The sequence below is a fragment of the Oryx dammah genome, unplaced genomic scaffold, assembly GCF_014754425.2.
Source record: "Oryx dammah isolate SB20612 unplaced genomic scaffold, SCBI_Odam_1.1 HiC_scaffold_29, whole genome shotgun sequence".
In the NCBI taxonomy this organism is placed as follows: domain Eukaryota; kingdom Metazoa; phylum Chordata; class Mammalia; order Artiodactyla; family Bovidae; genus Oryx; species Oryx dammah.
In genome coordinates, this window is record NW_024070213.1 from 74,494,266 (window position 1) to 74,519,920 (window position 25,655).

Here is a 25,655-nt window from a genome sequence, read left to right on the forward strand (position 1 = left end):
CCTACTATCTGTACATCACATCCCTTGGTAGCTCTCAAAATAACTATCCTTGTTTTCCAAAACTGCTGGAAATATTTGCAACTACTAACATTTTATTAGAAAAGATATAATTATCAAAAATATTACCAAAAATATAAATTCATGGTTTAAAAAGAAAAATACAAAATTAAAAGATATTAAATTTATTTTTCTTTAGAATTAGCATTTTTTCAGGTTATAACTAGATTTGTTAAATACATTTGATATTTTAAATTTTAAATATTTTGCCACTTTAAGCTGGGAGGTTTTATATATATATATATATATACATATATATATATATATGTTTAAAATCTGTAGAAGTAAAATGAATTATTTCAACCTTGACTAATACTTCAGCAGTTTGAATAGATGGTAATGATTATCAAGGCTTTAGCCACCGAATTATTTTTACAATCTACCATGTTCAAAATATCCTAACCAAAGCACCTTTCAAAATTCTCATTATTGTGTTTCTATAGTAATATCCCATTTTTCTCCTTTTTCATTATAATGTCTGCACTCAATGTGTTTGAATAAAATAACTGATGCTTATATTTATTCATATCTTGTCCTCTCCTCGAAACTTTACGATCATTTTTCAAATAATTTCTTGTCTATTTCCTGCATACTTCTATTATATAATGTTGGCCAAATACTGATACCTCTGTTGCCATTAAAATATAGTATAAAATAATTACAAGTCCTATTTATCAAGTGATCTCAGACACCAAACTATTTTCTTATAGCACAATAAGCTGGGTAGCCCTCGGGGTATTTTAAGCTGGGAATTCGCCTGTGTAGCAGAGTCTGACTACTTGCTCACCAAGCCATTTCCTCTTCCTCTTGGACACACAGCTAGCCTAGACTGCCCAGCCACTCCTGCAGTGCAGTGTAGGCATACAAATGGTCCCGTTAAAGGAATGTGGCTGGAAGTGATGTGTTTACTTCCAGCTTTGGTAGTCTTTCTCCTCCCTATAACCTCTATCCTCTGGAGAAATGAAGAGACCTCCGAGGATCTACAGGAAGGAAGAACCACAGATGGTAGGACTCTGGGTCCCTAAATTACTGCTTGGAGAAGAACCAACCAAAAGAGTTGTCCAATCAGGAACACCTACATTGTACAGTTGTATAAGCAGGAAATAAGTCAGCATAATCTGACTAATGCAACTGCAACTCAATGGGAAATGGATGCAAGTTCCTTCTCAACTCTTCTCCTCAACTTAGTTCTCCTTCCCCACTCTGATACCTGGTGTTGGCATGAATTACTGGGGATGGAAGAGAAAATGAAGGATGGAGAGCTAGGGCCAGAATCTAGGCCTCTTGATCCCAAACTAAGCTTTTGGGTCCCCCAATCCAATTATGCTACACTGATGGATAGTGCCAAGAATCACTAAAGGAGAAGAAGGAAGATATGGCGAAGAACAGCATCAGTTGCCCCAGAATGACAGAAATGAGCAGACATCAGTGAATTTCTACCTAGACAAGAAATATCTTTTCAGTGACTTAGTTGATCTTTTGGGAGAGTTAGTGAAGTTAATGGTTCTTGGATTCAATAAGCAGATGGATTCATGATTTTAGAAAAGGACGTAACTGTGGATATAGGCTGCTGATACGCAGAATCTGAGCATTGGAAATATAGAGGGATGAGCCTGACATCCAACTTCTTATAATCATATGAAATTAAATAGGCAAAGTCACTGACCTGATTCTGAGGTCACTAATAATTATTAAAGCTTCTATTGGATTTATTTAACTGTTTTCCTTTCTAAGAAACTGGAACATATATTTTATATTGTATTTACATTCTTTCTTTGTGTTGTGTAGAAAATTATATTCTTTTCTGTGGTGCTGCACCTCTGTCTGACACATATTGCCATAAGATATGTATTTGCTTACTTAGCTCTCTGCCCTATTTGACTATGAGCTCTTTAAGGTCAAGGAACACTGTTTACTGTAGGTGGCATACAGTATTAAACACTTTTTAATGTTGCCCATGAAAATATATGGGATTAGGGAATTTTATTAACTTTCAGCCACAGAAGTTGGAGACCATTGTTTTTTCCTGTCTTGATACTAAGAATAAGAAAGAGAATGGAAGATACATTTTTTAAAAAAAGTTTACGACTTGCTTACCTTCATCTGACATAAAAATTTCAAAGAAAATCAGCTGGATGAAGGAATAAACTTAGGCAGCAAATGACTATTGTGTCATTTGGTTTTTAAGGTTTTCTAGGAGTTCTGACACAAGTATTGGAGATTTTAGAAAATTTAGCATTCATTCTCTCCTCTCTCACTCATCCTCCAATTTCCATTGTTGGGAGATCACCATGTACCGTCTAAATAGTATTGAAACTTGGTTTTTAGGAAGGTCTGAGTTGGGTCTGTCTTTAGGATGTTTTAAGACTTCTAGGATATACTCTGGAGGTTCCATGTGCTCAGATATCTGTAGGTCACACTCTTCTTACCTGTCCTTCCCTCCACCACCACTTGTCGGGAAGAGATCCCTCCGCTTACTGTTGTTACCACCACGGAGTAGAGGCTGCCTGATTTGAGGGAGTGGAAGCTGTATCTGCTAGTCTCACTGGAGACACTTTCATTTTTGATGACCACATTTTCATGGATCAGTAAGACTTGGTAGAACTCTATGTCTCCCAAGGCCTGGGTCCAGTTAGTAAACAGACTGTTTGTTGTCCCTTGGTTGGTCACATGCAAACCAGTCACTTGGGCAGGCACTAAAACAGAGTAGAGAGGGAAGAAAAAACAGATGACACTTCATTACCCTAAGGAAATGTGACAAAAAGGAGTAAAAAATGGAGGCAGTTTTGAAAATGCTAATATATATGCATATACTTTGATATAGACAGTCAGCTTTATTTCCTGTGGCATATGGAGAACTAGTCCCCTACAGAGACTCTACCATTCTGAAAAAGCTGCTTATGTGGAAAATCAAAATTATTTCATATCCAAGGATAAGATGTATGCCTATTAAGTATTTTTTATTTTAAAATTTAAATAATAAAAGGGTGCTATTTTTGACAATTGCTTACCTAATGGGATTTCACCTGTCCCTACTCAATGAGAACTGAAAGTCACATTATTTACTGGATGGTTGTTATGGGGTGGTACTGGGAAATCCCTTCAATCTGACGATTAGACTGTAGTCTAGGAAACTGGTAATTCTTTACTGGCACATTCTCAAGAGGCCCATTCTTATTATACATGTTTGAGTGAGTAAAGTCCCTCAGTCATGTCTGACTCTGTGACCCCATGGACTGTACAGTCCAGAATTCTCCAGGCCAGAATACTGGAGTGGGTAGCCTTTCCCTTCTCCAGGGGATCTTTGCAACCTAGGGATTGAACCCAGGTCTCCCGCATTACAGGTAGATTCTCTCCCAGCTGAGCCACAAGGGAAGCCCTATTATACATGAAAATGCTACAATAATATGTTATAGTATTAAATAATAATAATAATGATAAAAACTGAATCAATTATCAAAAAATGTAATTGGCCTATACAACAGTGCTAGGAAAGAGTCATTCTGGGGTCCAAGGCCTGATCTGTCTCACCTGTGAGCCTGTGCCCTTTACCTAATTAACAACCACTGTGATTTTCAACCTGCCCATTAACAAATCTTTTTACACAGATCTTGAAGTTGGCACTTGATAAACATTTCCTTTGTACCTCTTCCCAGAATTATGATAGATAAGCAAAGGGATTAGAACCTTGGCACAACCTTTCTCAGAAATCACTAACTTTTCAATTAAAGTATAAACATATTCATTAAAATATTTTACTGTACATGGGTTGAAAGATTCAATTCTAATTCTAAATTACCTGTGGAAAGCAAAGAAATTATATGCCAAAATAATTTTGAAAAACAAAAATAAAGTTGAAGGACTAACATCATCTGATTTCAAGACTTCTAGAAAGCTACAGTAATGACAACAGTGCGATGTTGGAAAAAAAAGTAGACAGACAGACTAACAGAAAAAAATTGAGGATCCAGAAATAGGCCATGTAGACTGATGTTTTTTTAAAGATGCAAGGGCAATTCAGTAAAGAAAGGAGAATCTTTTTCAACAAAGAGGATTACAACTACTGGCTGTTGTGCAAAGAAAGAAACCTTGCCTCATATCTCACATATATACAAAAATTCAGAATTGATAATACACCTAAATTCATAACCTAAAACTATGAAACTTCTAGGAGAAAATTTTGATGACCTTGTATTAGACAAAGATTTCTTAGATATGACACCAAAAGCATATTCATGAAATAAAAAATTGACAAATTGGATGCCAAAGTTAAAAACTCATGTTTTGCAAGATACACTAATAAATTAAGGAAAAGACAAGCCAGAGGAGGAGATCAAGATGGTGGAGCAAGAGGACAGAGAGCACAGTGAAAAAGCAGAGGGCTACTCTTAACTGAAACGAAAAAGTAAATCCCTGAAAAAAATGAATGAAACAGAAATCAACAATTTACCAGGCAAAGAATTAAAAACATTGGTAATAAAAATGTTAACTGAATTAGGGAAAAAGTTTATCTAAACACTGAACATTTTAACAAGGAACCAGAAAATATAAAATAGATCCAACCAGAAATGAATAACTCAATAGCTGAAATAAAAGGGAAAAAAACACACTAAGAAAGAATGAGGAGCAGACTTAGAACACATAAGTCATCTAGAAGACAGGATAATGTAAACTACTCAGTCAGAACAAAGAAAGAAAGGAAAACAAATTTTTAAAAATGGAAGCAATTTAAGAGATGTCTGGGATAACATTAAGTACTCCAATACTTGCATTATAGGGGTCCCAGAGGTGAAGAGAGAGAAAAGAGGATTGAAAATGTATTTGATGAAATTACATCTGAAGACTTCTTAAGCATGAAGAAAGAAAGAGATATGCAGGTTCAGGAAGCAGAGAGGGTCCCAAATAAGATGAACCCAAATAAAGCCACAAGACATAGCATAATTAAAATGGCAAAAGCTAAAGAGAAAATCCTAAAGGCAACAAGAGAAAAATAAAGACTCATACACAATGGAGTCCCTATAAGGCTGTCAGCTGATTTTTGTGCAGAAATATTCCAGGCCAGAAGGCAGTGGCATGATACATTCAAAGTGCTGAAAGGGAAAAACATCCAACCTAAGTTTGGATGATTATCAGTTAAAATACCCAGCAAAATTATCAGTTAAATTAGAAGTAGAGATAAGCAAAAACTAAAGACAAGCAAAAACTAAAAGTTCATCAATACTACACATACCCTAAAAGAAAAGTTGAGGGGTCTTCTCTAAATAGAAAAGAAGTAAGAATCTATAGGAAATGAAAAACTCCCACTAGAAAAGGTAAATATATAATAAGAATGAAGGATCAACCACTTAAATAAGCCAGTACGTACATTAAAAAACAAAAAATTGTAAATGCGACTATGATAACAATATACAATTAAGGGATCAGCAAAAGATATAAAATATGGTATCAAACCCACAAAATGTGGGGTAGGAAAGTAAAAAACATAGGTCTTTCAGAATGCTTGTGAACTTAAATGACTACCAGTCTAAACCAAGTAGATATAATTATAGGTCAGTATATGTGAATCCCATGACAACCACAAATCAAAAAGGATAAAATATCAAAGAATAAAGTTAATCAAGGAGGTGAAATATAGTCTGAAAACTATAAAAACATTGATGAAGGGAACTGAAGATGATACAAAGAAATGGAAAGATATCCCATGCTCTTGGATTAGAAGAATTAATATTGTTTAAAATGGCCACACTACCCAAAGTAATCTATAGATTTAATGCAATTACTACCAAAATATCCATGATAGTTTTTACAAAGCTAGAAAAAAAAATCCTAAAATTCACATGGAATCACAAAAACCATGAATTATCAAAGCAATCTTGAAAAAAAAAAAGAACAAAGCTGGAGATATCAAGCTCCCAGAGTTCAGATTATACTAACACATAGATCAATAGAACAGAACAGACAGCCCAGAACTAAATCCACACACTTATGGCTATTTAATCTATGGCAAAGGAGGCAAGAATATACAATGAAGAAAAGATATTCTTTTCAACAAGTGGTGCTGGGATAACTAGACAGCTACATGTACAGAAATGAGATTAGAACATTTCATCACACTATACACAAAAATAAACTCAAAATTGATTAAAGACCTAAATGTAAGATTGGAAATCATAAAACTTCTAGAAGAGAATATAGGCAGAACACTCTTGACATAAAGTGTAATAATATTTTTCTGGATTTGTCCCCTAAATGCAAGAGAAATAAAAGTAAAAACAAATGAGACGTGATTAAACTTAAAAGCTTTTGCACAAGGGAAATCACTACAAAAACACTTTCATTTCTGGCACAACCATGAAAATCCCCTCAATAAACACAACTGCACATGCTGGACAAAACATAAAAATGTAAATATATGAATGAGTTGTCAAGAATGTAATGAATTCTCAGAAACCTATAATAAAGTGAGAGAGGTAACTGGATAGCTAAAGCAGACTTTCACCATGAGGGCACCTTTCAAATATAAATCTAAGCTTTGATTTTATAGCTTTGCTGGAACTATGAATAGGACTTTCCCAGGGTGAGGAACCTCATAGGTGACTCTGTATAATACTGAATCCTGAAAGCTTACATTCTAAATGTAAGTGAAATAAAATTTTCTCCCTGTTCCCCATATACTTCAGCCTCCTTAGTATTGGGAGAAAAAACTTCCACTGAGAATTCATCACATTTTCAGTGAGTCTACAACCCAACTTCATAAAACCTGGGTGATCAAAAACCTCAAGCTGATAATTTCGGTTAAATATCTGAGTTGCTAGAAATCCTGTGCACCTGAAAGAATCTCAAGAAAAGAAAATTTCTTCTGAAACCTATCTCAAAGAATTCCCATAAAATAAAAATCCAAGATATATGAGTTTAAAGTAAAGCTTCACAAAGATTTGAGGAAGTAAAGCACCATGGACAAAGGCAGACAACTCAATGAACAACAGGACTGAACTCCTGATGATTTCAGATATTGCACTAATCAGACATAGATTGAAAATAAAAGTCATTAATTTACTTAAAGTAATAAAAGGGGGAGAATGGAAAAAGCCACCAAATACAAAACAGATTTGAAAGACAACCAAAAAAAATATTTAAATATTTAAAAGTGAAGAACATAACAATTAAATTTTAAAACTCAATGGGTGGACTTTCAAATAGATCAGATAAAACTAAAAAAAGAATTAATAAACTAAAACTAAGACCTGAGGAAATTATCCAGACTATAGCCCAGAGAGCAAATATATGGAAAACATGAAACATGAATGTATAGATATATACAATGCCCAGTATGCTGAGTACTGAATAGGCTCTTAATGAACATTTATAAGATGAATGTTACATAATTCAGCAGACAGGATACTTTTAAAGTCTAAAATTTATTTTAAAATATTACCTGTTCTTCCTTTTGTTAAAGATGAATTTTTGAGGTCTCCACTAATACTGGTGACTGTAGCTATGTATTTTCGTCCAGGCACCAGGTCAGTGAAAGTGAATTCTTTGGCATCTCTGGGAAGCGACTTATGGATGAGTAAGAGGTCTCTGTCAATGAGTGAAATGATGTATTTCTCCCATTCTGCTGCAGGGGTCTGCCACATGATGCTCAGTGAGGTTTCATTGGCATGTTTGACGCGAAGATGAAGGACAGCCAGGGGGACTGAGAAAAAAGCAGTAGACATTTGGGTCATTTGGGTGCTGGAGGAGACTCTTGAGAGTCCCTTAAACTGCAAGGAGGTCAAACCAGTCAATTCTAAAGGAAATCAATCCTGAATATTCACTGGAGGGACTGGTGCTGAAGCTCCAACAGTTTGGCCACCTGATATGAAGAACTGACTCATTAGAAAAGACCCTGATGCTGGGAAAGATTGAGGGCAGGAGGAGAAGGGGACGACAGAGGATGAGACGGTTAGATGGCATCACTGACTCAATGGCCATGAGTCTGAGCAAGCTCTAGGAGATGGTGAAGGACAGGGCATGGCGTGCTGCAGTCCATGGGGTAGAAAAGAGTCAGACACGACTGAGCAACTGAACAAGAACAATGTCTGGGTCATTGATTTACTCGGATACATTTGAGTATTCTTTAGAGATCTGCTCCTTTCCATCCATAGGAGTGTTCTAGTCGAACATTTCTTTTATGAATGTTTATAAGCATTTAGCAAAAAAAAAAAAAAAAACTAATCACAAAAAACGTTGTTTGTGTAACATAACCAGAAATAAGGATTCAAAAGAGTACTCTTGGAAATTACTGGGTCATTTATTTTTGATCATCATCCAGGAGATATTAATAGTTGGAAAATGAAGAGATGACTAGAAGACGCAGTTGGCAAGCTAAAGACATGGTCCTTGGTCTTTTTCTTTGACATTCTTCTAAGAACACTGCATCAGTGTAGTTATTTCCTTATTTTCATGCAAGACTAAGAGAGAATATATTTGAATTTCACTCTGAGTGTGGCATGTTCCACGTCACAGGGATTTTCATAGAAATGTTGAGCTTAGAGGTCAACTCTCTTACTTGAGCATTGAGGAAATGGACTCAGAGAGGTTGTGACTTGCCCATGGAATTACAGTGTAATGGTGACAGCAAGAATACCAAAATCCATGTCTTAGAAACCTCACTCTCCTCTGCCCTAAAATCTGAATATATCCCTCATTGCTTTAACAACTCTTTTATGGTACCTGAAACTCTCCCATTAGTCAGCAGTGGGTCAAGGCAGTGGTTCTCTAACACTAACTACCAAGAAATAGTTATCAAATATCTACTTTGTGGGGAGGATTCGCCCAGATTGTTTCCTTGTTCTTTTGATGTTAAAAAAGGTCTTTCTTTTATACAATGGACTTACTAGCGGAAGTGATGGCTATTGTTCTAATTTGACAAAATTAAACATTACCAACCTATTTCAGTCTACCAGTCTAAAATGTCTCAAATCCAGGGAATGCTGGGGAAAGATATTGATGGTTACCTGAGTTACTTGGATGAAGGTCCAAATTAAGGTTCAGTCAGTCATTAACCCCATAATATTTACTTACCTGTCCTGCCTTGGCAACGCGTAGAATTCTTCAGATTTCCGCTCTCCACAGTGACTTCTATCTCATACTGTCTTCCCGGTATAAGCCCCACGTCATCTATGACATAGTGTGTTTCCTCCTTTCCCACGGTGATGTTGAGCAGCACCGAAGAATCATTCCAGAGCAGGATACGATAGCGCTCCCAGTCTCCTGCAGGGGGCGACCAGCTTACCACCAGGGACTTGGTAGAACCATTGCTGTTTGCCTCTAGGTCCCCAACTTTCTGTGGAACTAAACGGTGAAACGATGTCACAAGGAGATACCAAAATCCAAAGGTAAGGATACTTGTTCACTTTTCATGGGCAACAGTAGATAAGAAATCTAATAGTAGCAATTCAAACCATTTCTATCTCCTCCTGATGTTTGTGAACTGCAAAGGAGTAATTTGGAGCCATCTGACATGTGAGACATGTTTGCTAAAATCATTTTAGCAATATATCAGTAGTGCGATCTTCTGTAACACCATTAATAACCTGGTGATATGAATGCTGTGTTTTTTTTTAATTACACACCAGCCCTAGAGACAATATTGATGTTGCTTCTAATGACAGTGACATTGATGGATGTCGGATCTTTCGGAAGACAGTGGTCACAAAACTTTTCTTTCTTTTCCAATTGAAAAGATTAATCTTCTAGCAATATAACTCTGATCTTATTATTACTTTGCTCAAAAACATTCAAGGTTTCTCCATTAATTACAGAATAAAACATTAAGTCTTTGTTGCGGAGTTTGTAGCTCTCCCAGATCAGAGCCCAGATCCTGCCAGTCTTCACTCTGACATCTCCCTGCAGGGCCCCTCCCTCATTCCCCACTCGTGAATGCTGGCCTCCAGTTTCTCATCCTTAGACCTTAGATCGCCTGGGCTCCTCTGCCACTGTGTCTTTGTTTTTATTATTCCCTATACCTCAAATGCCCTTCCCTCCTTTCCCTCTTAACTTGCCAAGAGCTCATATTTTAAAAATCCCAGTTAAAGGTCATTGCCTCCCCAGAATCTTTACTGATCTTTTGAAAGAGAGCTTCTCATTTCTTTCTGACCATATTTATGGCTTTTACCTGGCATCTCCAATAACACAGACAATGGACCCTGGAATCAGCCAGCCTGGTTTAAACTCCATCACTTATTGGTTGGATGACTATGGACAAGTTATTTGACTTCTCTGAATTATCTATAAACTGGTGATAACAATCAGACCTCTAGTGATTTTGGTGAAAACTGAATGAAATAATGCTGTATTCAGTCAGTGGCTGATCCATGGAAACATCAATATAATTACATCATTAAAATGTAATATTTTTAAAAAATTGTGTGCATATTCTACCTTTGTGTGATTAAAATGTAACTTCCTTAGAAACAAGGGTTAGCAAAGTAAATATTGATATTTCAGAATTTTCAGGCCATATATTTCTCTTATATTTTTCTTTTGTTTTCTTTCTTTCTTTTTAAAACCTCTTTAAAATGTAAGAACCGCTCAGTTTGGTGTTACACAAAAATAGGTCACAGACCATATTTGGCTGAAGGATGTAGTTTGTTGAACCCTTCCATCTTAATAACTCTAAAAGTGTATGATACTATAATTTATACAAGGAAGGCACTGCATAAATGTTTGGTGGCACAATAAAATAATTTATGGAAAACATGGTTAAGACCCTGATGCTGGGAAAGATTGAAGGCAGGAGGAGAAGGGGACGACAGAGGACAAGATGGCTGGATGGTATCACCAGCTCAATGGACATGAGTTTGAGCAAGCTCCAGGATATAGCAAAGGACAGGGAAGCCTGGTAAACATGGGGTCATGAAGAGTTGGACACAACTGAGTGACTGAACATCAAACAACAACAAAGCCCTCATTATAAGAGTTGATCAGAAATGTTTTATTGATTAGTATCAGTTCTAATTCATTTATGCTACTGAAGTAGTGTGACATGAAAGAGCACAGGGCAGAGCCAGTAATACAGATTGTTCAGAAATCAATCCAAATCCATTTGCTTAAAAAACTCATATGAATGCAATTAACCCTCTGCTTGACTCTTCACAGGGGGTCCTCACTCATAGACACTCTCAGTCTATGTAGGAATTATGTAGACTATACTTCCCAAGGTGGGAAAAAATTTTCCTTCTAACTTATTTTGAGAAATTTGTATGCAGGTCAGGAAGCAACAGTTAGAACTGGACAAGGAACAACAGACTGGTTCCAAATAGGAAAGGAGTATGTCAAGGCTGTATGTTGTCACCATGCTTGTTTAAATTATATGAAGAATACATCATGAGAAATGCTGGGCTGGATGAAGCACAAGCTGGAATCAAGATTGCTGGGAGAAATATCAATAACCTCAGATATGCAGATGACACCACCCTTATGGTAGAAAGTGAAGAACTAAAGAGCCTCTTGATGAAAGTGAAAGAGGAGAGTGAAAAAGTTGGCTTAAAGCTCAACATTCAGAAAACTAAGATCACGGCATCCGGTCCCATCACTTCATGGCAAATAGATGGGGAAACATTTTCTTGGGCTCCAAAATCACTGCAGATGGTGATTGCAGCCATGAAATTAAAAAATGCTTACTCCTTGGAAGGAAAGTTATAACCAACCTAGACAGCATATTGAAAAGCAGAGACATTACTTTGCCAACAAAGGTCCTTCTCGTCAAGGCTATGGTTTTTCCAGTAGTCATGTATGGATGTGAGAGTTGGACTATAAGGAAAGCTGAGTGCCGAAGAATTGATGCTTTTGAACTGTGGTGTTGGAGAAAACTCTTGAGAGTCCCTTGGGCTGCAAGGAGATCCAACCAGTCCATCCTAAAGGAAATCAGTCCTGAATGTTCATTGGAAGGACTGATGTTGAAGCTGAAACTCCAATACTTTGGCTACCTGATGCGAAGAGCTGACTCATCTGAAAAGGCTCTAATGCTGGGAAAGATTGAAGGCAAGAGGAGAAGGGGACAAGAGAGGATGAGATGGTTGTATGACATCACCGACTCAATGGACATGAGTTTGAGTAGACTCTGGGAGTTGGTGATGGACAGGGAGGCCTGGAGTGCTCGTGACTGAGCGACCGAACTGAACTATTTTATCCCATTCTAAGATGGATCAGAGAGTGATTTGAGCAACTAAGGAATTTATGGAGCCTTAGACTCACCTGTTCTGCCCACTGCTGTCTTGTGAGCAGATAATTCACCAGACACACAGCTGATGGTGACTTGATAAAGTCGTCCAGGGGCCAAGTCTTTAAACTGACTTTCAGTAATCTGGGATGCTAATATTCTGGATTGTTTGATGGTCCCTTGGTAAGACAGGGTAATGTTGTAGAAATCCACATTTCCGGGAGGCCTTTGCCACTTGACTTTTAGAGAAGTCATAGCACCTTCATTCGTCACCTTCAGATTTGAGACTTCCATGGGGGCTAATTAGGAAGAACAGGAAAGAGATTTTAATTCAGGATGTCATATCACTCTTATGGCCAAATTCTGACCTGTATTTCTTCAGCACAGTCTCTGCTCTGAAGAAAATGACTTCACGACGTTAAAAAAAATACTACAAAACCAAAGAAAGGTTGTCTGGTTAGTGGAGAGAGCACAAACATGGCAGTCAGGAGCCTAGACTCTGGCTCAAATCTGGCCATAGGTTGGCTGGGCAACCCTGGACGGCTCTGTCTATCTCACTAAGCCTAGAGGCTTTTAGCTTAATGATGTCTTGGGTCAAAAAAACTTAAAATGGTCTTTTCCAGTTCTGAAATTCTTTAAGTGGACTCCTCAAAGAAGTCGGTCATCTGCCTAATTTCCACCCATCTTTTTTATGTATTTAATAACAACAAGTACATAATAAATAGATTGGTTGATTGACTGGGTATCATAAATTTTTGTGCTAAAATACTTTCTTTTTTATATTAAATCATGTAAAGCTAAAGCTTAAGAGTTGTGCTATTATTTCATCAAAAGAAATGATTACAAAGAAGAAACACTTTGGTGAATATTTTTTCTAACTTTTGCCTATGCTATAATTTTTGGCTTCACTAATGGCATAATATAAATTAATAATGTTTCACTAAAATAACAGATATAGCACACTGTTTTTGCACTGGCCAATTAGAAATGTAATTGCTCTTGATATACATAAATAATAAGATATATGGTACTTTTTTTGCTATTATATCTACACTTTTTTTTCAAGTGTGATATAAAAATATGTAAATATATAGGTGTCTTCAAATATCTTTCCTACCAACCTATGGTTTCAGGAACTCTCCCCACTAAAATAATGTCTGCTGCTGCTGCTGCTAAGTCGCTTCAGTCGTGTCTGACTCTGTGCGACCCCAGAGACGGCAGCCCACCAGGCTACCCTGTCCCTAGGTTCTCCAGGCAAGAACACTGAAGTGGGTTGCCATTGCCTTCTCCAATGCATGAAAGTGAAAAGGGAAAGTGAAGTCGCTCAGTCGTGTCTGACTCTTCCTGACCCCATGGACTGCAGCCCACCAGGCTCCTCTGTCCGTGGGATTTTCCAGGCAAGAGTACTGGAGTGGGGTGCCATTGCCTTGGGCACTACATATTTTAGAGTTTCTCTTAAATGTACATAGCTTCCCAAAGGAGGGGATTTTTTTACACAGTAGACTGACTAGAAGCATTAGAATCCACTTGAATGGAAGCTCCATGAAGGCAAAGACATTGTCTTTCTTGGACACTGTTGCATCTACAATGTCGACTATATTGTTTGCACCTTACAAATACTGATTAAAAGAACAAATGAATGAGTATGTGTGTATATACACGATTCATTAAAACTTAGCAGAGCACAGATTAGCTTTCTTGCTATGTCAGCCTATGCGAACAACTATAGAATTGGGTCTCAGTAGACGCTTCATAGAAGAGGTTTGGGAAATGGCTGGTTCACAGGAGTAGGTGTTTGTATAGCACTGAGAAGAGTAATCCTGGTTCCTTGTGAGTGATGTCACAAAGGCAGTGGATGCTGGTTTAAGAAAAGGAAGTAACAATCCTTAAATAAAAAGAAAAGCTGAGACTATATCCATGATTAATTCTGCTATCTCATAATGCTGCCAAGGGCTAGCCTAAACTTTAGAATAAAAGGGAATCCCTCTTTAAGTAGAAATATGGATACATATTAAGGTCTTTTATAATTTATGGATTTTAATTTGTCCTATACTGCCACTATTCAAATAATAAACCTTATTTATTCAAGATTTCCTTGAACTCAGCTTATTCCTGTACAGAAAAGCGTAAACTTACTTGTCCTGGCTGATTTCCATCTGTAGTTCTGCAGCCCTGCAGCCTCGCTAACAATGGTGACATTATAGAGGTGACCAGGTGTCAGTCCATGAAAAGTGTAGAAAGTAGTGTCCACAGCATTACTATGAACTAGAATCCCTTTATCCATTAACATCAGCTGGTATCGTTCCACGTTCCCAGAGCCACGTGACCAGGAAATCAGGAGCGAATTCGTTTTCGCCAAAACACCAATATCTTTCACTGGGGATGGCACTAGTGGGATAAAATGCATTTCCAAAGTGTTATTCATAATTTCCTTATAAAATATATAAACACATTTTATTTGAAACCATACATTCATTTTTTGCTTTTCTGTAATTTGTGTAATAACGAATGAAAACAGCACCCTTGACATTTTACTGGGATCTGGATTAATGCTCTTTTCAAATCCCACAGCCTAAAGCTACATCATAGTGTACCTATCTCCCCCATTTAACAGGTATCAAGGTAGATTTTGCCAATGAAGTGGCATAGCAGTAAAAGGAAAAGAGAAAAGAAAGAACTATAGGAGATGAAAAATTGAAAGAGCAATAAAGCAGGAGAGAAAATCAGTGGAGAGTGAATGATAAGACAGTGTGTACGGAAGGAACTGGTAATGTGCCACTGATACTGGGATGCATGGGTACAAGCAAAGACTTGTTAGGAAATATCTTCATTTTGGAGAAAGTTCCGGTCCCAGAGAAGTTCCATGACTTGTTCAAAATCACCTGGCAAGGTGGCAGCCCAATCCCACCTCCTTGTTTCCAGTCCAGTCTTTCCTCTATATCAAACAGTTTCGTTGTCTGTCTGTCTGTCTATCTATCTATCGTTGATCTCACGGCATTCTTACTCCTTTTTCCTGAATCTAATATAATTTCAAAAAGAGTATAGACTATTAACTACTCAACTACATGTAAACAAATCTTACCTGTTGATCCATTGGCATACATTGTAGAGGAACGTTTATCCCCAGAAACAGCTGTGATGGCAATTTTATACTTATTACCAGCAGTGAGGTTGAAAAACGTGTATCCATTCCGTGAAGCTCTTCCTTGAATTTGGGCCATCTGTATCTCTTGGTTACCATCAAGTAACTGTACCTCGTACCAGGTGACCTTTCCCGAGGAAGGAGTCCACCAAACATGCAAACTGCTAGAAGTAGTTTTCTCTTTACTGACTTCAAACCTAGCAGGGGGTGAAGGATCTACGGGGCAAAAACCAAAACAGAGAAGATGGCTTGACTTTTGCAGATGCACTCTTACCTTGCTACAGTCCAGACTCAGTTTCCCTCAACACTTTCAGAGCTCTGCTGCCCGTGATATGAATGGGCATTTTACACTACTTCCAAACCACTGTACTTAAAAACGGAATCTACCTTAGCTATTAGTCATAGAAACTCCTTTTTTTTTCCTAATAAAACTTTGTTTCGACAGCTCTGAGCTTGGAGATCCAAGCAAGGTTACATTTTCTTTGGCTTGCAGGTTTTGCATTTTTCAAACATTGACAAACATCCAGGCTCTTCCTGGATAAATACTGAAAATCTCAACAGAAAATATAGATATTAAGAAATAATTTTAAAATTTCTGCTAAATGTTCTCTTTTTTAGGTTGTGGGGCTTAGGGGCTTACATTTACAAAACTTTGGGTTGTTCTTAGATATCAGAAAACCACAAAAGATACAAACCTGGTAATGAAGCCAAGGTTAGGTATGTTCACCAAAATGAATACTCCCAACAACAGGGATTCCCTGGGACTTCCCTGGTAGTCCAGTGGTAAAGAATCTGCTTGTAATGCAGAGGGTGTGGGTTTAATCCCTGGTCAGGGAACTAAGATCCCACATGTCCTGGACCAACTAAGCCCGTGCACCACAACTAGAGAGTCTGTGCACCACAAGGAAAGATCCCGCACTGTGCAGTGAAGATCCTGTGTGTATAATTAAGACCCAACTCAGCCAAATAAATATTTTTAGAAACTGGGATTCCTTATGTCCCTAGATTTTTTTAAACTTGAGTTCTGGGACATTTTGGAGCTGCCAGAACTCTTAGAGCAGACGGGAATGGGTTAGTCCTGAGCCTGGCTGTGCACTTAGTTTCAAATCTCAAAGCCATGGGTCAGTTTGAGGAGTCCTGTTTCCTGTGTACTGAATCTTCACTGTAGAACTTAAAATAGGAAGACCGGGACATCTCCACGTTAGGAACTAAGTGAATAAGATTTAGAGAGCAGATGATGCTGTGCGACCGTCTGAGCAATGAGGCTCTCCTCACCCTAAATATGGGGAGAAGAAACGCCGACAGTGACATGTTCAAAGTTTTCAGAAATCCTACCTGGCTTTTGTTTTAGGAAATGAGCTCAAGATACTGGAGACTAAATTTCAAGAGTCAGGTTAACTGTTTTAGTGGCGTGGCAGAGTGATCTCAGTTCTTATCTACCACCTGGTAAATTATATTTTACTCACGAAATAAGAAATTCTAGCATCTTTCTAGAACAGTATATGTTTTAAGAAAGTCTTCACTTGTTATTAGCATAAATACAAATAGGAACAAGGTAATCTTACTCTATATTCAAAAGGCATTTATAGCCAAACAGCTCAGTAGGCTATGGGTCACCCAGAGATGTCACACATAGGCTAAATACAGCCAAGTCAAGGCAGCAAACTTTGGGATTCCACAGCACAGATGAGCTAGGAGGCCAAGGTTCTGTGGTTTATACCCCAGCAGCACAGGTTCACCTAAACAGTGTAGATTCTAGAGTCTTGAATCGGGTCTCCCGCTTTGTAGCTGTAAAGCAATTCCTTAACCTCCCTGTGCCTCAGCTGTGTCCTCCATGCAATGATAACAATACTATCTTTTCAGTAGATCTGTTATGAAGATGAAATTGAGTATTTTATCTAGAGAACTTAAAAAAGCGTCTGGCACATGGTGTGCAATGTTTGCCGTTATTACTATTATTCCTATTCTAGTTGGGACAATCTTGTCATAGAAGTAGTGGCAGAGAGAGCGGGCTTTGGAGTCAGGACTCCAATTCTCCCCCTGTCTGGGGAGCATAAAACAGTACCTATATCTTTTAAATGTTTGGAGGAGTAACAAGATATACCAGAGACTTCACCTGGTATACAATGTATTCTGTCTATGAGATCATAAAAAAGAAATTTTATCCGAATCACTGACAGAATGGAGGCAAAACTGGAATACCATATTTTTAAGAGACTAAACTGATAATAGCATTAATTGCTTTTCTTAAGAAAAAAAAAAACTTGGAAAAATCTTATCAATTTATTCCCATGAACTAACTTTCTAACCCTTAAGATAAAAGTAAAAAAAAAATTCCCAAGATGATTCTCATTTATGGGTTCTTGAGGAAAAACAGTATGGGTTTGTGTCTGTGTGTATGTGTGGCAATATTATTTAAATTTTCTATCCTACATAACAATCTACAATTAAAGACGCCATAATAAAAGGAAAGAACACAATTTCCCCTCACAAAAAGTTTTCTTGTTATCATGAGATTCTCATAACCCGAGAAACTCAAGAGCAACCTTGTCATAGCCAACGGAGGTGATGCGTTTTTGCTGAAGAGGCATTTTAAGGACAAGATCGAGAGAAAGCGATGCTTTCCAGTGATTGTTCAAATGGGATCAATATTGTCACCTACATGCACAGTGCAGCCAGGTAAAGATTAAAGAAAGTAATGTTATGGTCCTTATGATCTAAACATATATAATTTGCAAAACAAAAGCTATAAAAAATGAATTTTAAGGTTGCGTGCCTAGAGGGTGAAGTTCAGAAATGCAGGCTTTATCTAATCTCTCGGAGCCAGAAAACAAAACAGTCAACCCTTTGTACATCCGCTAGAACAAAGGAACAATGAGATTGGGAAGTGCCTGGGCTGCAAGAACCTGCACTGGAAACAAACACTTAAAACCCCATTTATGCTGTGATAAAGGCCTTTGCTGGCAGAGGTCCACTATTGCTATGCATACAGCAGGAGTGCCATAGTTTTCAGACTTTTCAATCTAAGACCAAGGAAAACTCTGCTGTTTTAAATTTTTAAAGTTTTCAATATTTTATTAGACACAAATTAGATCCTTCCATAAGGATGCTAGTTTCATCAATCTCTCTGTCTATCTACCTATCCACCTATATATCATCTACCTATGTAGATAAGTATCTATCTAGATATCTAGATAGATATATGAAAGATAGTTTTCTTTTTTATTTGATTTTTTTACTTTACAATACTGTATTGGTTTTGCCATACATTGACATGAATCCACCACAGGTGTAACATGAGTTCCCAACCCTGAACTCCCCTCCCACCACCCTCCCCATATCATCTCTCTGGGTCATCCCAGTGCACCAGCCCCAAGCATCCTGTATCCTGTATCGAACCTAGACTAGCGATTCGTTTCTTACACGATAGTATACATGTTTCAATGCCATTCTCCCAAATCATCCCACCCTCTCCCTCTCCCACAGGGTCCAAAAGTCTGTTCTATACATCTGTGTCTCTTTTGTTGACTCGCATACAGGGTTATCATTACCATCTGAAAGAGAGTTTTAATGCTATTTGAAAATTTAGTCATATGTCTGTAATATTATCATATGAAGATCATATGTAATTAGAAAACCCTACTTGACTTACATAAGTTATGCTGATGGCTAAAAGTTATCAATGTACACATGTGTGCATGTATAGTTTTTCGGGTTTTTCCATCCACAGCTCTCATATATACAGTAACCAGTGAAGTATTATTAAGCTATGAGAACTATTGGAAACCATAAATCAATAATTTAATCTCAATCAATATATCAAAATTTATCATTAGCCATAAAATTAAGACATCTTTGTTTGTATTTCTTGGTTCCAGACAGACCTGAAATGTGGAGTGCCAAATGCAAAATTCTGCAGTATTCAGCTGCTCAGTTTCAGTGAATTTCATTATCAGGAAGCCCTAGAATTTCATAAGTAGGTTTGCTGTCGATCTGCTTTTTCCTATAAAGTTTAGTCAAATTCCTGAACCAAAACAGATTCTTCCTTTTTTTTCTTTTTGTTTTAAATTGACTTAAGGAGAGAAAAAAACCCATATGTATAAAATGGAAGTGATATTTAAAAAATTCTTTTGTATAGGCCGTTAAAGCATTATTATCTATTGCTATAAGAATTTGAGGAGTGTTTAGAATTCAAAATGTTAGTATGTATTTTGGAAATAAATTTAGCCTTATAACAAGAGAGCAGACAATTCATAAGTTAGTGTCAAAAGCTTTTTTTGAAATCATATAGCACAGAGTATACATGCGTAGATCTGGTCATTTACAATGTGCTTTGGAGAAGAAGATGAGAGGCATTAAGTGACTCATTTACATTACACAGGTAATTCAGCTAAGCTTCTAGCATCTGGCTCCCAGTGAGTTCTTTTCTATCACACCTTAGTTGTCCCAGGGTGGAAAATGATGACCATGAGTCTCATGGTTAGTATAACAAAAAATCAAACCAGATATCTAAGAAAAATAATAGACAAATTTACAGAAGCTTCATTCGATGAAGCTTTGATGATGGTTTGGATACTGTAATACAGATAAATGAATAACAACATTAATAAAAGCTAAATCTAATTCTGCATCCAGGAACATTCTATCAATTTTTAAAAATTATTTTGCTTGTCTATTCCTTTTTCTCTCCTACTGCCTTAACCTGGTATTCCTTGTGTTGTGTCGGATTACTCCAAGTGTCTTGCTTATTTTCTGTCTTTCTCCCACTATTGCCAAATAATTGCTTTGTATCTCTCTCCCATCTGCCATCCTGATTTCCTAGGAAGCACCAAGAATTCTTCATGAGATGAAGTCTCAATTTCTCCACAGAAGCTCAAGGTCTCCTCAAGCAGGATACTATCCTCCACCCACCTCTCCAACACACCCCTTATGTTTCAGCACTAACTCCAGTCCAAGAGATCTGTGTGATTTTATGTGATTACAGAGTCAACTTCTGTACCTTTACAGGAATTATGATACTATTCTAGTTAAAAGCAGGGTGGCTAGGAGACCAGAAGCTGCATTTAGTAGCCCTCTACATAAAATGGTGTGAACATCAACTATTCATGTAAACTAACTGGGAATTTTATCATGGAAACACAGTAAGGGTGAGGTAAAGCCATAAAGCATTCCTCGGCACAGGTTTTTGAAAATGGGCAGAAGAAAATGAGAAAGCAACTGCTCTCACAATCTGTAGTTAATTAAATACATTTATAAACAGGAAGAGCTTCCCAGGTTGCACTAGTGGTAAAGAACCCACCTTCCAATGCAGGAGACATAAGAGACTCAGGTTTGATCCCTGGGTCAGGAAGGTCCCCTGGAGGAGGGCATGGCAACCCACTGCAATACTCTTGCCCGGAGAATCTCGTGGACAAAGGATCCTGGTGGGCTACAGTCTGCAGGGTCTCAAACAGTGTGACACAACCGAAGTGACTTAGCACGCATGCATAGAGAGGAAAATCTCTTTCAAAGGGCTTCCCTGGTAGCTTTGTGGTAAAGAATCCGCCTGCCAGTGCAGGGAACACGAGTTCGATCCCTAGATCGGGAAGATCCACTGGAGAAGGAAATGGAAACCCACTCCAGTGCTCTTACCTGGGAAATCCCATGAACAAGGGAGTCTGCTGGGCTACAGCACATGGGGTTGCAAAAGAGTTGGACAAGACTTAGTGACTAAACAACAACAACGATTTTATTTTACTTTGTTGCAGTCAGCTTTATGACTTAGAAGATGATGTATACTATATTATGCTAATAAAACATTTCATCTATCAACTTTATACACTAGACAGAAAGTTCAGGTAGCAAAGAACTTTCAAAGTTTTAACAGCCTTGAAATTAAATCAGGTTAGACAATCATTGCATCATGATTAACAACAGTGAGGAATACCATATTATTTGGCCTCTGAGAGTCTAGTCTACTCAGGCATATAGGACATGTGAAAAAGGTAAACACAAAGGTGGCTTATCAGGGAGGCTGACTTTGATGTCACACTATACCTGTGTTCAAATCCCAACAATGTCACTTCAAACAGTGACTTTAGGCAAGCCACTTATCTGCACCGAGGCTAAGTTTCCTCATCTGTAAAATGGGACATCTGCTTTACAGAGTTGCAGTGTTAAGAGGTAATGGAGGCAAAGTGTTCGGTACAGCCCAGGCATGTGGTGAGGCGTCAGAAAATGGCACTTGGTGTGAGTACTGCTACTGTTCTTGCTATTCAGGGTAACATAGGTCACTGTCAATGCTGAAAATGCAAAAGGGGGATGACATTCGAGGATGAAGATCTCAGAGGTGGGCTTCATGAAGGAAATGAACTGGAGCAAATTGGAAGGTCAAGCAGGACTTAGAAATCAGAGAGGAGAGGCCATTGCAGAGTGAGAGGGCAGTTGAAGCTGCTGCTGCTGCTAAGCTGCGTCAGTCGTGTCCGACTCTGTGTGACCCCATAGACGGCAGCCCACCAGGCTCCGCCGTCTCTGGGATTCTCCAGGCAAGAACTACTGCGCTGAAAAGCTCACTTCCATCGAGTATTAGAGAACTGTGTCAACACCGAGGGGACCCTGACAGCTGATAGAGACTTTAATACCCTCAGGATATCCTTCAGCAGTCCCACTCTTCTCTTTGATATTAACAGTGGAGGTTTTCTTGGGAATTCCCTGCTGGTCCAATGGTTAAGAGTCAGTATTTTCATTGGTGGGGCCCTGGGTTTGATTCCTGGTCGGGGAACTAAGATCCTGCATGCCACGCAGTGTGGCCGAAAAGCAAAACCAATTGAGATTTTCTCAATACTATATAAATGCAGTATAAAGGGAAGTCCTTTTGCTCCTCTTCCAGATTGCTGCCCAGAAGTCTCTCTTATGTAGAAATTCATGTGCTGTTGCTTGATATGTGCTTCTGAACCTGGACATCTCAGTACCAAGGAATTACTGTTAATATTAGGTACGATATTGATACTGTGGTTATGTTAAAAATAATGCTTATCATTCAGAAATGCATACCGAAATATTTATAAATGAAATTAAACAATGACTTGGGCTGTGTTGATATGATACATGGTTTATGATACATGGTTAGGGAGTGAGTGGGGATATAGATGAAACAAGATTGTCTGTCAGTTGGTAACTGTTAACAGTAGGTGATGTGTAAGTATATGGTCGTTCATAATACTATTCTACTTACTTTTTATGTATTTGGGTTATTCCATCTAGAAGGAAGAAGAACAAAATCAAAACCCCCAACCCCTGGAAATCTATATGTGTATCTACCATGTTAATTTCAGTTGCATAGATTCCTCTTTGTTTATATACATTCCTACATATAGAATGGTCTTGACTTCTCCTACAGTGTTAGAAAGTAGTCAGCATTATCCTCTATCCCCCAGGGGGATTCCAGGGAATTGATGTCTGGGAATGGAAGACATAATAAATTTTCTTCCATTTTGTCTGGGCAAATTAGATTTTACTTTTTGGTAATGTGCAGAATGCCATGCCCACCTACAGAAGTCAGACTAATGGCAGAAGCTTCCAAACACACAAAAAGTCACATTCAGAGAACTAGGTTGGTCCATTTCATATATGGGACTCAACTTGGCCTTAAAATTTCTGAAATAAATGCATTGCAAATGGCTGATTCCTAAACACTGAAGCCCATCACCAGAAGTACAACACAATCAAAATCAATATTATTTCATCACACTAACACACTTTTAATCATTATTCCACCCTTTAGTAGGCTAAATATCTATAGATTTAAAGTATTTTGTAATATATTTTCTTCTCTTTAAAAGTTGATTTGAAAAGTAACAACAAACTATCACAGGTAATTTGAAAGAACAAAAGCCAACTTAAAAATTATATCCATTCTACAGAGGAAGAGAAAGAATAGGAGTAGGAGTTGGGGCCAGTAAGTCAGGGTTTAAGGTCTATGTTTGTTAACAGTATGGGTTTGTGATTAGTTAGTTCTTACGAATATCAATCTCATCTCCAAACTGAAAATAACAACAGGAAACATTTCACACTTAGTATGTGACAAAAACGGTTGTAGAATTTGTCTGAAGCAAAACCTCAAAACAACCTTTGAAGTGAGCATTACTTTTATTATTGTCCCCATTTTAGAGATTAGAAAAAGGTTAATAACTTGCCCAAGGCAACTTGGTTAATAAGTAATGGAGGCAGCTGCTTTCAGAACTCATCTCTTAATCACTATGTAACCTGTGCCCCATGATACTCCCTCCACGGGATTGCCATGTGGATATAATTAAACAATATATGTTTAAATATATTAAATATATATATAAACAATATATTTAACATATATAAACAATTTATATATATGTTAAATATATATATAAACAATCAGTTAAATATATATATTTTATACTTTTACTTATGAAACAAGGTAATGAAAGTATTTTAAATAGTACAGGAGTACAGGACAAATATTAGAGTATTATTTTCTTCTTGGGAAAGACAATAAATATTTCTAAGCATTACAGAATTAAACAGGCATAAAAAGAAATGGTTACCAAAATCTTAATGCCAATGAATAATAGAAAAACTATATCATTATCTCTTGAATTTCAATATGCAATGATTCGCTTTGATATTTTTTTTTAAATCAGATACCCTAGGTTCTACTTTTAAAATTCATTGCATATGAGGTAGAAGCCAACAATTTGCTTTTATAACAAACCCTGCAACAGATTTTGATGCGATAGTTTACAGACAGTGCTGAGAAATAATGAACTGTGTTTAAAGCCATGTGAGTGTTATGAACTGAACTACATCTCTCTAAAATTCATATGTTAAAGCCCTAACTACCAATGCTTCATAATGTGACTGTATTTCAAGATAAGATCTCTAAAGGGGTAATTGAGTTAAAATGAGGTCTTTAAGGTGCTTCCTACTCTAATATGACCGGTGTCCTTATAAGAAGAGGAGATTAGATCACAGACAACACAGATGAAGGGCCAAGTAAGGACACAGTGAGGTGGTCATCTGCAAGACAGAGGAGCCCTAGAAGAAACTTGCTGACAACTTGATCTGGGACTTCTAGGCTCTAGAACCATGAGAAAATAAATTTATTGTTAAAGCCACCCAGTCTGTGGTATTTTGTTATGGAAGCCCTGGTAAACTAATAAAACATGTTGAGGTGGAAATAATAACTGACATAGTAATTTGGTAATTAAAGCTTTTTTAAAAGTTAAAAACACAGGAGCTAATTTTAAAGAGCCAATTTTTTTGCCTTTTTGATCTAGGCTGATTAGCAGGCTTTCCCAGGTGGCGTTAGTGGTAAAGAATCCACCTGCCAATGCAAGAGATGTAAGAGACTCAGGTTTGATCCCTGGGTTGGGAAGATCCCCTGGAGGAGGGAATGGAAACCCACTCCAGTATTCTTGCCAGGAGAATCCCTTGGCCACAGGAGCCTGGCGGGCTACAGTCCATAGGGTTGCAAAGAGTTGGACAGAACTAAAGCGCACTAGGCTGATTGATAAGAACCTGACAGCAGCTAACAAGAAAGTGTATGAGACAAAGATATTCTTCCTATAGGCGAAGTTCCCTACCATCAGATTACTTCCCGGGGCTCCATAACTCGCCTATAACCCAAGGAAAATAGACCATATTTTCACATACATTCAGCTTTCCTGGTGGCTCAGACAGTAAAGCGTCTGCCTGCGATGTGGGAGACCTGGCTTCAATCCCTGGGTCGGGAAGATCCCCTGGAGAAGGCAATGGCACCCCACTCCAGTATCCTTGCCTGGAAAATCCCATGGACAGAGGAGCCTGGTGGGCTACAGTCCATGGGGTCACAAAGGGTTGGACGCAACTGAGCAACTTCACTTTCACTTTCTTTACATACATTTTCCCCCTAAAGTATTAATTTCATTTTATAATATTTGTCTATCATCTATTTATTCATTGATAGGTCTACCCATTCATCTCTCCATTCATCAATCCATCTTTCCATCCAATTAATCAATATTTACTGAACACCTACCATGGGCTAGATGCCATTTTAGGTCCTGAAGAACTACTTCTTATTCGTGGAAAGATAAAAATTCCCCCAAATTTCTAAATGAAGATTCTACAGTTTCATGTAAGCAAACACTAATGTCCTTAGGATACTTTAAGGTAAGGAAATAAATAATCCCCAGTCCAGGGGATTCGGGGGAACTGGTATCTGAAAGGAGAAAAGCCACAATTCAGCTTTAGAGAGGT

General features: G+C 37.8%; 1 protein-coding gene across 2 annotated transcripts in view; it reads right to left on the reverse strand.

Moving 5' to 3' along the window:
• Positions 1 to 25,655, reverse strand: part of PTPRB (protein tyrosine phosphatase receptor type B) — a 125,403-nt gene that overhangs the window by 62,154 nt on the left and 37,594 nt on the right. For both annotated transcript variants that reach the window (XM_040233464.1, XM_040233465.1), the window contains 6 exons: positions 15,345 to 15,620; positions 14,399 to 14,650; positions 12,298 to 12,561; positions 9,124 to 9,393; positions 7,493 to 7,753; positions 2,487 to 2,753 (listed from right to left, as the gene is read on the reverse strand). In XM_040233464.1, coding sequence (XP_040089398.1) covers positions 2,487 to 2,753; positions 7,493 to 7,753; positions 9,124 to 9,393; positions 12,298 to 12,561; positions 14,399 to 14,650; positions 15,345 to 15,620 — 1,590 coding nt within the window. The remainder of the gene's footprint in view (positions 1 to 2,486; positions 2,754 to 7,492; positions 7,754 to 9,123; positions 9,394 to 12,297; positions 12,562 to 14,398; positions 14,651 to 15,344; positions 15,621 to 25,655) is intronic.